General features: G+C 43.4%; 2 protein-coding genes, 1 long non-coding RNA gene and 1 pseudogene across 3 annotated transcripts; 2 read left to right on the forward strand and 2 right to left on the reverse strand.

The window, feature by feature from the left end:
• The first annotated feature begins 13 nt into the window (after positions 1-13).
• On the forward strand, positions 14-4,453 carry LOC135630912 (uncharacterized). Its single transcript, XR_010494172.1, has 2 exons — positions 14-280; positions 2,245-4,453. It is a non-coding gene; the product is annotated as an uncharacterized LOC135630912 (long non-coding RNA).
• Positions 4,454-5,977: 1,524 nt separating this feature from the next.
• LOC103978966 (rapid alkalinization factor-like) lies at positions 5,978-6,711 on the forward strand. The gene has a single exon (XM_009394939.3). It carries the CDS (start codon positions 6,133-6,135, stop codon positions 6,502-6,504), a length of 372 nt encoding a protein of 123 aa, XP_009393214.2. The 5' UTR covers positions 5,978-6,132; the 3' UTR covers positions 6,505-6,711.
• Positions 6,712-9,499: 2,788 nt separating this feature from the next.
• On the reverse strand, positions 9,500-12,264 carry LOC135630897 (pollen-specific leucine-rich repeat extensin-like protein 3; annotated as a pseudogene).
• Positions 12,265-12,543: 279 nt separating this feature from the next.
• On the reverse strand, positions 12,544-13,556 carry LOC103979551 (protein LURP-one-related 11). Its single transcript, XM_009395725.3, has 3 exons — positions 13,266-13,556; positions 12,948-13,184; positions 12,544-12,850 (listed from the first exon to the last, which is right to left on the reverse strand). Exons 1-3 carry the CDS (start codon positions 13,539-13,541, stop codon positions 12,716-12,718), a joined length of 648 nt encoding a protein of 215 aa, XP_009394000.2. The 5' UTR covers positions 13,542-13,556; the 3' UTR covers positions 12,544-12,715.
• Positions 13,557-14,222: the final 666 nt, after the last annotated feature.

Here is a 14,222-nt window from a genome sequence, read left to right on the forward strand (position 1 = left end):
CTTCCATTTCGGTTCGAGTTGGAATCCACGAACCCAAGTCCAGCATCGACTTCGAGGCTTGGTTTAGTATAAACTTGGCCTCGTTTCATCACTCTCGTCGCCTCCATCGCCGACCTCTCGACCTCTCCCTCCCCGGCAATCGCTTGCTAGACCTTCATCCACCACCAAGAGTCAGTATCACCGCACGACTCCACCAATATCGAACCAAATGTGCATCGATGAACTCACTCGCCAACCGCTCGACGAAATGCCTGGCCAAACGTGCATCATTGGCTCTCATGTAAACTAACAAGTGTTTCTTTCGACTTATTCTTAGTTTTTTTACAGCATTTTCTACTTACAATCAGTTAATTCACTAGACAATTTATTTTCTCATTCAACATAGAATGTTCATGTTCATTCCAAGAGAGTTTAAGGAAAAGCTTCATTGGAGAAAAATCCTTTCTCAGGAAAAAAGAAAGGAGGGGGTGTGTGGATGAGAAAAAACCCACAAGTAAACTCGAGCAGGATTAAACTGGCCAATGCACTCATAGCTTGAGAAAAGGTCAAACACTCTTTTCTTATACAATATATCCCATCCCTAGGAAAATGAATCAGAATGTGTAATCATAAGTTCATCAGAACTGATAAAGTTCCCACTTTAGCAAATTTTGAATGTGCAAAAATGGGCACAACACTATAATATTTAGTATCTAGTGCACCATGCATCTTCCAGGCTCCCTCAATAAACTTAATTCATCACAGGAGATAACTTATTTGGAGTAAAGACATGCTCTCCGATGTGATTGCATTAGTGTGAGAGGTAGTCAGAGTCAATTGGTTGGTCTCTGTGTGGGAGAATCCAAAATCATTTACTGTGCTCAATTGAACATGATTGATGATTTCTGAAGAAACCAGTGCTTCCAACAAGCTGAATAAATATCATTTATGACTTTAATAGCTCCTTCAGAATTAGAACAAACCAGTATCTCTTTGTCCTCCTGATATCGTGATAAGACTTTTTTCACCTCCTATCAAGTGTTCTTTCTTTGAGGGAAGAAGGTAGCTTTCATGGGAGACTAGAGGTAAAAAGGAGAAGAGAGAAAGATGAGAGAAGAGAGGAGAGCAGAAAGGAATTCTAGAGAGAAATTTAAGGCAATTAAATGCTAAATTACTCATTCTCTAATGTAGTCATTGTTTTACCTAACTAGATTGCAAGTAGCTCATAATCAACAACCATTCTTGTCTGTATCACTATATTGCTTTGCTCAGAAGAAGATAGGAAACAGGGAGATGAATATCACGATAGCAAGATAAAGGCAACTCAATGTTGTGTCAATATTTTGTCATGGCACCATCTTATGTGTTCGCATGATTGTTGACACATCACCAAGCAGATTTGATAGGTGAGTCTTCTGTCAGTGAACCATAGATGATATGGAGAGACAAAACCTGGAAGCCTACTCCTTTGTCATTGTTCTCAATCTGAATCTATTTTTCTGACATATTACTAGATCATACAGGAATAGCATATTCTTGTTAGCAGTTCTTCTGTGCAGGCACATCTTTGATGATCTGTGCTGGTTTCTGTCTCTGTATGTCTAGAACTCATACATTTGAAGTATAAAAGGTCTGATCTGATCAGTAATGCTAGTGTAAAACAGTGACAGTTGGATTTAGGATGACCTAACTTTCATATATTTTGCGAAAAGAAGGGAGAAGAAAATGCTGGATCTGGTGATATCTCCACTCAACTGCAGTTCCTTCACATAAAACCTTCAAGATGCTAATTTAAATTTATTGTCAAAATAAGCATGAAAGTTCATAGCTAGTGCAACTGCTGAAGGACATTTTTTGGTTCCATGTGAGTCAATAGTGTCCTAATGCAGGAAAATGTTTGAGCATTGCTAAAAAGCCCTCTTACTTGCATCTATGTACTATTCTCATTGATGTCTGGTTAAGTGGAAGATCACTGTTTGTTTGGAATTCATTATTTATGAACTACAGTAACTATCAAGTGCATAGACTTGACGAGATCCCATTAGAAATGCAAAGCTTACAATGATAGCTTGGCTGGATAAAGTTGCCAGCCATCTGCTTAGATGCATCAAGTCAGACTGACTCATTCTTGCATTACTTTATGTCTTACATACCTAAAAGTAATGCATCTTTTGCTTGCCTTCTTCTCGCTTAATTTATTTGACTTACTTGTTTCAGTAGTTATATATAATATTTTAACACTGTGATGCTGTTTTCTTCTTGTAGACCTACCCAGAGAGAAGAAGAAACAAGTAGAAGAAATCTTCACTGGCCAATGTTGATTTGACTTGTTCAGACTTCGAGTAGCCAAGCTATGATCAAACCGCATGGGTAGAATTCCATATCAGGTGATAGCTGCCCCTTGATATTTTGCTTTGGAACATTTTAAGGTCCTGGAATTTATGGGTTTTATCCTCTTTCAGAATTAAATCAGTGTTTACTCCATTCATAGTTCTTGATATTTTTCTACAGTGCATATTGATTTGTTTATTCTGCCTTTATGCATTCACTTGACATCTTGCATTTTGAACTTTCCTTTGAAAAGACTATAAATCTCTAATCTTTGGTTAACATGCATATTTTAATTTCTTTATTCCAGCTTATTTCCTTGAAAAAGCTCATATTTTTCGGTTTTCCTAGATGAAGCCCTTTTTTGCAAAATGGCTGCATAGTGTCTCTTATGCCTTGTGCCAACCAAAATGTCTTCTTTGATAGCCACTATTGATGTTGGGTTTCTTATTGGTTTTTCATTATCATTTTTTCACAATCACTTACTACAGATATTAGAAGGATTTTCAAAAAAGAAAGATCTAAATTTTAGGTTTTTTGGAAAAAAAAATGAAGATTTGTTATCAATCAATTGTTTGAAATGTGTTGAAACCTTTTTAATTTTCATCAGATCCTCCAAAATCTCATACAAATTTTTCTATGATACCTCAAAATTTATAATAAGATGATTGATAATATTGGTAGGATTTGAAGTGATTGAAGCTCGATAATGGTGTTTTTAAAAATAGTTATGATATTTTTGATTCAATAACAAAAAATACTTCAAATATTGGAGTACCAAGTTAACTCACTGAAGATGGTTATGTACTAACCCCATTTACCAAAGGTTGAGGGCTCAAAACTTCATCTGATATTTTTATACATAAAATATTAGCTTGATGGTGGTGTACGAAACTCACTTATTAAAAGTTGAGGGATGGAAACATCATTTAACATATTTAATTACCTAAAATATTAGTCTTGTGATGGTTTATTAGACTCACTTATCAAAGGTTAAGGGTTTGAAACATCGCCCGATATATTTTTACACTTAAGACATCGGTCTGTATCAGATCCACTTAGTAGAGATTGAGAGTTCAAAATCACATTCGATATATTTTTATGCTTTAAACATTGATCTCACGCATCAATGATTAAGAGTTTAAAACATCATCCAACATATTTTTACACCTTAAAACATTGATATGGTGATGATGTACGAGACTGTCTTACCGAGGGTTAAGGGTTTGAAACTTCATTTGATATATTTTTAAAAGTTTTAGTTAGCTTAGCTGATAAAACTTAAAACAATTCATCACAAGGTTTTGTGTTCTAATCTCATTTTCATCATTTATTCTAAATAAAAAATAAAAAATTACTATAGCCAATTTTAGTTTGTGTTGGTTTGGTTGATGAGTCGATCTAGACTAAGTGTATATCGATGAAAAATCCAATATTAATGGTTGTCACAAGGACATTTTTTTTATTCAATAATGCATAAGAGACACTCTGTAGGCATTCTGAAAACATGAAATTTGACATGGGAAAGTCCATAAATCTGTGGTTTTTTTTTTCGGAAAATTTACCTCGTAATTTTCTTCTTCAATTTTTCTGGGGCTTAAGGGTGCAGAACGGTCCCTTTCTATCAACGCTGACTGATTAGATTAGGTTTGGAAGGTTCAAATTGATGAAACATTCTACCTGATTATGTCAAATGTCATCACATGTGAATGATTGCGTTAGGTGGATTGTTTTGACGACCAATTCCAATGTCTAATGTATCATTCAAAGTTGCAGTGCATTTTTTTCAGAAAATAGCAGCTCATATTCCTCGCTTGATAGCAGAGATGGAGTCAAGAACCATTTTTTTTACTTGGTTGTGTTTGGAAGAAAGAAATAATGAAGTCTTCCAGAGAGAGAGAGAGAGAGTTGGTTTTGTTTGGAAGAAAGAAATCATCAAGTTTTCCACAGAGAGAGAAAGGGAGAGAAGAATTTGGACAGCTGGTGATGATGATTGGATCGAAAGGGATCTGGGGACGCGCAAACGCAGCCGACCCTTATTTTTAAGTGTATGCTTTGCGATGAACTGTTCATTCCGCGTTATTGACGTGATTATTTTATTGTGATGTTGATTACTGGTGTTAATGATATGAATCGATTGGACGAATCGTGTCGAGTTTCTAATAGTTTATAATGATGTAATGTTGGTGGTCGGAACGAACTTTGATCTCATTTATAATGATCTAAGATTTTGATCGGCACCAACTTGATCTCATTTTTTAGTCGAACGTGTATGCATCAATCGTAGAGTCTATTACGACCAAAGGAGTCGAGATCATGATGACTATGGGAGGATTCCTAGCCATCATGAAGAATGTAATCTGGTTGTCATCGGATAAGAATAATCTTTGAGATCTTACTCAATTTCTTATTTCTTGACATCTAAAAGTAATTTGACCAGCTTAACTAGTCTCCACCTGCACCTAGCCCAGTGACACCTCAAATAGAGTTATAGGTAATTGAGGAGGAGATGGGACAATCGACATAGAGGCACAGGCAAATGAGGGATTGCTCGCCAGCTCACACATGGAGACGATTAGAAGAGGGGAGGGGGGTAGCTGGTGATCGATATTGTCATGGACAAACTTCGAAACAGGATGTTTGATGTAATGCTTTGTACAGCATGTAGAGGGACGGTCGAAGGCTTAATAGTCTCATTTTAGTTCGGTTGGTGGTCGCTTTAGGTTTGTAAATAAAAATTGTATCATGTGGACACGTGTGAGAGATTTTTGGTCTGTAATGGACCATTTTACCCTTTATTGTATAATTGTTCAGAGCTCGTAAAGTTTGTTTGTAATTTGCATTGTCTATGAAGTGTTTTCGGAGATGTTTGCTTGTGGATCCGAGTGAGACGTTTTCTCTATCCCGTTCTCTCTTTTGTGGGTCCTAAGGGACCATGAGAGGATTCAGGGAGGTTAACCTTTGCGGACGGACACGCAAGGGTGTCGCATGACTTAGGCAAAACCAGCTAAGTCCGTAACAAAACATAAGACAAAAGTGGTCGATCAATCGACAGAATAGAGGTACGACAAAGTGTGACAAAGAGCTATAACACACGGAAGCAAATCATTTCTAAAATAAGAGATGCTTAGAAAAAAATCTAAAATTAATTTTTTTTTTTCGAAAAGTCGTCGTTGAATTTACCAAACTCTAAGAGTGATGTATTTGAAGTGTACTATTTTCTGCTATACTATTTCATCTGTTTATGAGTATTTGAAGCGTACATTTATACTCTCGAGGCAATATTAGGTGTATGTGGACCCCTGCAAATTGGATTCTTTCCCTCTCAATAAGTCTTCTTTTGAACTTTCAAAGGTGCTCGTTAAAGCCACCGCGTTGAGGTGGCAATTTCTTGGACGGAACAGTAAGAGAATAATAGGTGGTGGAAAACAGCGGTAGTGTCCTCTTTATATTTATTTCTCTTTCTATTGTCTTCTCACAATCATATTTACTAAATAAAAATATAAGTCAATTTTGATGGCTATTTCCAACTTTTTATTTTTATTTTTATGATCAAAATAGATAGTTAATCGAAGCATTCAATCATGAGAAATATGATATCCATATTTATTTATGTTGTCACCACCTAACCACTGTCCTTTTAATCCCCCACCACCGTCTCCTTCCTCTAATCCATTGCCCACTCTCTAAGTTTGTTAGGACGGAGAGAAAGAGAGAGAGAGAGAGAGAGAGAGAGAGAGAGAGAGTCGCTATTAATATCGAGGAAGCTTTTGCGGGAGGGAGAGTGTCAAGAGGTTTTTTTTTATTTCTCTCGGTGGCGGAAGAATGGCGAAGCTGATGCAAAGGTTGGTCCTTTTGGCCGTCCTCCTCCTCCTCGTCGCGGCAGCTGGCCTCACCCCCGCCGCCGCCGCGGCGGACGGAGGAGCTGGAGGGGACCTTCCACTGGGCTGGATCCCGTCCCTCTCCGGCTGCCGCGGCAGCATCGCGGAGTGCCTCGCGGGCGAGGAGTTTGACCTGGGATCCGAGGTGAGCCGCCGCTTCCTGGCCACCTCCAGCTACATCAGCTACGGCGCGCTCAAGCGCGACACCGTGCCCTGCTCCCGCCGCGGCGCCTCTTACTACAACTGCCGCCCCGGCGCCCAGGCCAACCCCTACTCTCGCAGCTGCTCCGCCATCACCCAGTGCCGAGGAGGTTAAAGAGGGGGATCATGCAGATCTCGGCTCCAATCCGAGGAAATACCCATTTTTAGGAAGGAAAAGTGACGAATTTGGTATGTTGTCTTGGTGGTTCTGTTCTGAGTCTTAAATAATTGTTATTGTTATTGATGATACTGCTGTTGTTATATTGGTGTTGTAAACAAGACTCGTATGTGATTCGTGTAAAAAGACTTCCTCTCCTTCTAATGCACTCCTTATTAAAAAAAAAAAAAAAGTCTTTTTTTTTTCTGGATAAAAGGATGATTCAGACTTAGATGTGGTTGTTTTATTGAATATTTGATGGTTAATGGTTTATGCACTTCTTGCTGCTGCATGATCATGTCTATGAGGAAAACAAATTTGATACTTTTTCTATAATTGAGGCATTCTGCCTTGCTCATTCGTAGGGTTTTTGCTAAGTTTTCTCTTTATCTGCAAGAGAAAAAAGAGGAACAAATTATTAAAGCTAGTCTATTTTCTGACAAAAGCTTATCTGTTTAGTTCTATGCCGGTAATGATGATGAGGAGCCTTTGTCATTGGAAACACAGTGAGTTTGGTGGTTGGGAGTAAATGCTTGTTTAGAGGGTAATGGAATTCAATTATTGGAACTGAGATGATGCTATGGATTTTAGGTAATTGGCCGTTCCCCTCTTTTCTTGGTGTTATTTAGATGGAGGAGAGGAGAATGATAGACTAGCAGACTAGAAAGTCTCAACAAGGGTTCTCTTTAGCCAGTAGAAACCAAGGCAGCTAAGAACAAAAGAAAGAAGCACAGGGACAGAGCATTTAAATGACAGTTGCATAAGTTATTGTGGAAGTACTTTTTGTCTAACTGCTTTAGATAGAGTGGGAGAAAATTTAATTGGAAAGCAAGCCAGGGCACATGATATCTGAGAAAGAAGGCATATGTTTTAGAGAGAGAGTGAGATGGGACTTTCAGTGGAGTACATTCTTCCTCCACCTTAGAATTCCAAAAAAGTGATGAGCAAATCTTACCTTCTCTAGATTTTGATACTTTACTCCAGGCTAGGTCTTGAGATATCCACCACTTGGTCCCTGAAGTTTGTGATGGCATTTAGGTGGAGGAAAAGGTCCCAAAATCCAAAGATTTACCTCTTGCTTGCAAGTTTGAGTAAATTGGTGAAGTTGGCCATCTTCAATACATGTACCAGTCTATGATATGCAATTTTGACAGGCATTATCAACTCCTCACTAATTGAAAGCTATCTTGTGTGAGCATTTATCACACACAGTAACTTTTGTCGTTTTCCTCTTTTTTGTTTGTGTTTGAACAAAGTTTGAGATATTTGGTTAAGAACCGAATACTTTATAATTTGTCAAGCATAGTTAAAGACTGATAAAATGCCAAACATAGTGCTTTGGTTGTAATCTGTCCTCTACAGTGTCTTTTTCCTTTTTTGGATTTTGTACAAGGTGAAGATAGATGATGTTCTGCATAGCCTTACTGCAACCATTGACCCAGGAATTGAACTGGAAGTTGGAAGCCAGCCTTAGGTATGAGTCTCTAAGATTGTTCTCCAGGCTTCAAGTGGGTGCAATTCAAAATTTATTTGGCCACCTAAATTTCCCATGTCTTCTTCCATTGTTGTCTTGATGCCAATTCTACTGTGAATTTGAACGAGGAGGCTCCCAAGGGGTTCTCTCCAATGGCCAGTTGGCAACTTTCTTGACCAAGTTTTTTTGAAAGAAAAGAAGATGCCTTCCTAATTTAAAAGAAAAAGAATAACTTATTGATGCAGCTATTAACTTTCTGGACAGTGCTTCCCATTCTTCTTATACCCTAAAGCTGTTGTGTGCACAAGAAGACCAGCTACAACCAGCTGGATACTCTGGTGAGGGTTCAATGTTCCTATATATCCTGTCACAATTAGCACCATTTGCTTTGTCAGTTCCAAACCTAATTACTTGAATTCTGCTATTAGATAATATCCACTTGCCATGATAGCTCTGAGTTAAAGAACATACACTCAGACCAGCATCATTGATGTTCCCTCTGTGTTCATATGACTTAGAACTTTCTGGTGTATCTATGTAGTTCTGTGAGGGGGTTTAATTTTCATTAACTTGAGGCTGTGGAATACAGAAATAGTCAGTTGGGTGAAAAGATGACATTTGTCAAGGTGTATAGAATTAACTGGCACAAACATAGGATCAGGAACATATGATTCATGTGCACTCATCTTATCAACTGCCAATAGTATCACTCACCACACAGCAAATTGGCCTTCCCACCATGATTTCCTGTCATAGTTTTATATCTTATCTGGCATTTTCTGGAAGAATTAAGCCTTTGTTTTTGTTTCTGAAATCTCTGATCATGAGAGTTTTACTCTCAAAAGTTCTGAGAAAAATTTCAGATACACTCTGGGAGTAAAAACCTTACCAAGCAGCTTCAGTTGTCAATGTTTTGGCTCTTGAAACAGAGGCAAGAGATCTCAAATTATCATCTGTGCATTGGATCCAGCTCATGTGGTTTTCTTAAGGTTCTGAATCTGATGCAGTTGATCTGCTTTGAAATGCCACACAGTGGTAGTGGGTGACACCTAATCTTGTTAGATCTGGACATTGGCTGGTATGTGTCTCTCCAAGGCACCTGTCATAATCTTAGATTTTGGGCAGATCCAAATGAACCATCAGAACATTTCTCTCGAGTCTTATCCACTACATCTGATCATTTTTTCAATTAATTTTGCCCTTTGTATCGATCATCTCATATCTCCTTTTTCACTTCTGATAGGAGACTAAACTTAGAAGTCACTCCTCTGAGTATTGTTTGTCTTGGAACTTTGTGTTCTAATAGATCATACAAATTAGTGAAAAATTCTCAATTTACATGTATTTTATCAAGATACATGAACATAAAAAGAAGAAAAAGGAAATGGAGATTCTTGTGCTGTGAGAAGATGAGATTACATCTCTCCTGCGTGCCCATTCATAATAACAGGGCACAGCACGGCAAACTATGAGATATGTGGCTTCGTCCCCAACGAGTTTACGGATGCTAATTGTGGGGAGTTCTTGGAAGTGATCAAGAACTATCTAGGCCTAGTAGCCCTTGTAGATGGGCGGAGGTGGGTGACGCGTAACTCAATCCACCGACTGGTGGGAGGATGTCGAAGTCAGGGGATGGTGGAGGGGAGACTGAGGCAGGCGGTGATGAAGTTGGCGGTGGAGGTGGTGGTGGCGAGCTCAGTGGAGAAAGTGGAGAATGGACAATGGGAGGAGGAGGAGACGGGGTTGGTGACGGAGGAGAATGCGCCGGTAGAGGAGGTTGATGTGATGAGTGGGCTGGAGGGGGCGGCGAACGGACTGGAAGTGGAGAATGCACAACTGGAGGAGTAGGAGATGAAGTTGGCGGTGGAGGAGGGAAGATTGGAGGCGGGGGCGAGGCCACTGGCGGTAGCGGTGAGTGTATAAGTGGAGGAGGGGAATGCACCGGATGTGGAGGTGAGGATGCCAGTGGCGGTGATGAGCGAGCTGGAGGTGGTGGCGAATGGACAACTGGAGGAGGAGATGAAGTTGGCGGTAGAGGAGAGAAGATTGGAGGCGGGGGTGAGGCGAGTGGTGGCGGAGGAGAAGATGCCGGTGGCGATGGTGGTGAGCTGAGTGGAGGAGGTGGAGAATGGACAACCGGAGGAGGAGAGAAGAATGGGAGCGGGGTTGAAGCAAGTGGTGGCGGAGGAGAAGATGCTGGTGGCGATGGTGGTGAGCTGAGTGGAGGAGGTGGAGAATGGACAACAGGAGGAGGAGGAGGAGGAGGAGTAGGAGATGAAGTTGGCAGTGGAGGAGAGAAGAATGAAGGCGGGGGTGAGGCAAGTGGTGGCGGAGGAGAAGATGCCGGTGGCGATGGTGGTGAGCTGAGTGGAGGAGGTGGAGAATGGACCTCCGAAGGAGGAGAGAAGATTGGAGGCGGGGTTGAGGCAAGTGGTGTCGTAGGAGAATGCACTGATGATGGAGGTGAAGATGCCGGTGGTGGTGAGCTGAGTGGAGGAGGTGGAGAATGGACAACTGCTGGAGGAGAAGATGAAGCTGGTGGTGGTGGAGAATGTACTGGCGGTGGGGATGGGTATACTGGTGATGGTGGATGTGATGCTATCGGTGGAGGTGGTGAGTAATTCGTTGTTGGTGATACTACTAGTGTAGGTGGAGTGTTATTTGATGCAGGAGGATGGGCCATTGGTGGAGGTGGTGAGTGAACGAGAGGAGGCGAAGAGTGGATCGGCTGTGGTGGAGGGCGTACTAGTTTTGATGGTGGTGGTGAATGCACTCGAGTCACCGGTGACTCTGAATGTTGAGCTGGTGGGGGTGTCAACTTTGAATTCTGAGGCGGCGGCGAGTGCACTCGTGACACCGGCGACTCCGAATGCTGAGGTGGTGGGGGTGGTGGTGATGAGTCCACCGGTCTCGGAACCGGTGACGGTGCTGGTGTCACCGTCTTAGGTGATGGGTTTGTCGGTTGCGAATAACTCGGAGAAGACCCACATTTCTCTCGGCTACAAGCCACCGGGCGGCTCACCACCGGTAAGCATGTCTTTGCGGGCCTTTGCCCGGGCCTCTTCTCGAGGCAATTGCCGCCGCCTTCAAACAAGACATTCGACCTCGACGACGGCACGCAACTGTCGTCCGCGCCCGTGAAATAGTTGAAAGAAAACGTGAAGTTGTCGAGGCTCGGCAGCTCGCAGAGCTTCTTGGGGACAACTCCGGTGAGGACGTTGTGCGACAAGTCCAACTGCTAGGCCTTGCTCAGCCCCGCGAAGCTCGTCGGTAGCATGCCCGTTAAGGAGTTCCAGCTCGCGTCGAACACCGTCGCGTTGCCCAGAAGCCCAATCTCGGTCGGCAAGCAGCCGACGAGCCCGTTGTTCGAGAGAACAAGCTCGTTGAGCGTGGCTCCCATTCTCCCGGTGCTGTTGGGAATGCATCCGCAGAGCTTGTTGTTGGCCAAAACCACGACGGAGGCCGTGGAGTTGCCGAAGTTGACGGGGATGTGCGAGCTGAAGCGGTTGTCGTTCACGAAGATGGCGTCGAGCTCCGGCGGGAGGGCGCCCTCGAAGTCGTTGAACCGGAGGTCGACGTACCTCAACGAAGGGAGACCGACCACCACCATCGGAAAAGGTCCGACGAAGCGGTTGTTGCTGACGTCCAGCTCGTGCAGGTGCACCAGCCGGGAGAAGCTCTTGAGAATGATCCCGCAGAACCGGTTGGAGTTGATGTGGAAGAGCGCGGCGTCAGTGAGGAGGCCGAGCTCGACGGGGAGGTGCCCCGCGATGTCGGCGCCGTTAAAGTCGACGCCCGCGACGACGCTAACGGCGGGATCATCGAGCGCATGGGAGCGGAAGACGCCGTTGTAGCCGCACACGTCGGGGCCCACCCAGTTGCCGGTGAAGTTGGAGGGGTCGGAGTACATGGCGCGCCGCCAAGCCTGGAGGGCGATGTAGGCGCGGCGGAGGCGGGGGTTGCTGATGGGGACGTCGACATCGGGGAGGGCGATGTAGGCGCCAAGCCTGGAGGCGGAGGCCAGGAGCTGGCGGGGCTACGGAGGCGGCTTCAGCATCCGAGAGCGCGTGGGCGAGAGAAGAGAACAGGAGGAGGAGGAGGAAGAGGAGGAGCGCCGGAGGGCGGTCGAAGGCCTCCATATCGGTGAGACGACCATGGAAAACCCGAGGGCTGGCGTCAGCGGAACGAGGGCGACTCGTTATAGACGCAGAACGCGGCATGTTACCATCGGTTGGCCTTCTTCGAAGGAGTTGGTTTCGGGAAGAACGCAAACGGTCGTCTTCCCCGCCGCGATGAGTCGTTGACTTCTTATTTTGACCGTCCATGATGCTTTAAATTTCGTGGAAACGGTGATGAAGGCCTACCCCACGCTTCACCTCTTCGTCTCCGAGAAGACTGCTCAGCCAAACATGACCTAATCTGTGATTAGCACAGAAAAGGTCTTATGTTGTCTAAGACTTCATGAGCTTGCAGAGTACCAGTCATGGCCTCGTTAAATTAGTTCTCGTCTATGAAACCCAGGCTTCCAAACAAATGAAAGAATAGTTTGCAGTTCACCATAGAATCAACAGTATACAAAATGGAGCAAAAGTATTGTTCTCTTCTCCTTAGTTAACCCTCATCCTTCTCTCTCTAAAGAAGAAAAGGATGAAGGCAAAAAAAGAGGAGAAACGAAGAGAGAAACAAAAGAGTGTTCTACATGTTCTGCTTGATGAGTCCGCAGACGACCATAAGCCCCATGATGAGCTGCCGATCTACGTTGGGTTCCACCACCAACATCAACACATCCTCTCCCAACACCACTCCTCCCTCGGTTCGCTTCCTTCCCACCTGCAGAGTCCAACCGAGCTTGTTAGTCTTTGCCTGTGTGTCTTAATGGATATATATATACATATATGTAGGTAGTTCGAGCTATAGAATGGGTTACCTCTGCCACAGTTCTTCCGGCCAAATCCTTTATCTTGAAGGCCAGCTTGTTGCCTAACCCTTCAGTACTGTAGCAACTCTCTTTCCCCTTGCTGCACCCAACCATTACTTCAATCTCCCTGGACTTGCTTCTCCTTAGAATTCCATCGCCCTTCTTCACTCTGAACCAAGGCCGCTTCTCTTCTCTCGCTGAGTCATGGCACCTGTAGCCTTCCCATCTTCCAAACACTCTAAGCTTCTGCAGATAACACTAAACCAGTGAGATCTCGCGCACTCTCTTCCTAATATAATCTATCAGTAGGGTTTGAGCTGTTCTTACCCTTCTAAGTATCTTGCACAGGGTCCGGCCGCCATGATCCATGAGGTAGACCTCGTCACTGCACTTGCAGTCGTAGTTGTCTACCCGGTAAGCCAGTCTGCCGGTGGAGTCATAGACGGTGCATCCATTCCCGTTGAGCACCAGCGACTTCATCCATAAGGTGTAGACTTCTCTTCTTGCGGTCGTCGAAAAGGACGCACTGGAAGAAGAAGAAGAAGAAGAAGAAGAAGGGGAAGCAGAAGGGAGGAGGGGCTCAGGGTGGACTTTGTGCTCCATTTGGTGAGTTGGATCATGATGCTTTCCTAGTCTTCCTTTATATGGATGATAGACCAGAGACACTTAGGTGCATGAATTGTCTCTCTCACCATGTGTATCATATGGGCTCCTATAATTATCTAAGAAGATGCCACGAACATGAGAGGACGTTTCTCCTTCCTTCCTTTTCTCGTTTTTTCCGTCTTCTTTGGGTCCAATGGACCTCAGATGATGTCATCCACTGCAGACGGGGGCCATGACGTCCTCGCGGTGAAGACGTGCGGTTGAAGGAGGCACACAAGGGGATAGACTCCAAGAGAGCGATTGTTGTGAGATGTGCTTATCTCTTTGCACTCATCTTTGTGCTGTGTTTATATTGACACATGGAACACATTAACTGCTGTTTCTAGTTTATCATCATATGTAGATTAGAACAACCTGATTCCTTCTCATCTCAGTCACTTGATGTTGATGTCCAAAGCTTTTCTATTGGAATGACTTAACAGTGCAAGAAAGATTGGGATCACACAGCTCATCTTTTCGATTAGAGTAGTAGCATGTTGATGAGAGAAGAAAGAGAAGAGTAATGCAAATTATTTCTTGCAACAACAAGACATCCCCCCCCACACACACAAATGCTCATTGTCATTGTCATGCATGCATTCATTTCATTGCTATGCATCTTTTTATGGCATTCTTCGT

Source organism: Musa acuminata, chromosome BXJ1-3 (genome assembly GCF_036884655.1).
Source record: "Musa acuminata AAA Group cultivar baxijiao chromosome BXJ1-3, Cavendish_Baxijiao_AAA, whole genome shotgun sequence".
Lineage (NCBI taxonomy): Eukaryota > Viridiplantae > Streptophyta > Magnoliopsida > Zingiberales > Musaceae > Musa > Musa acuminata.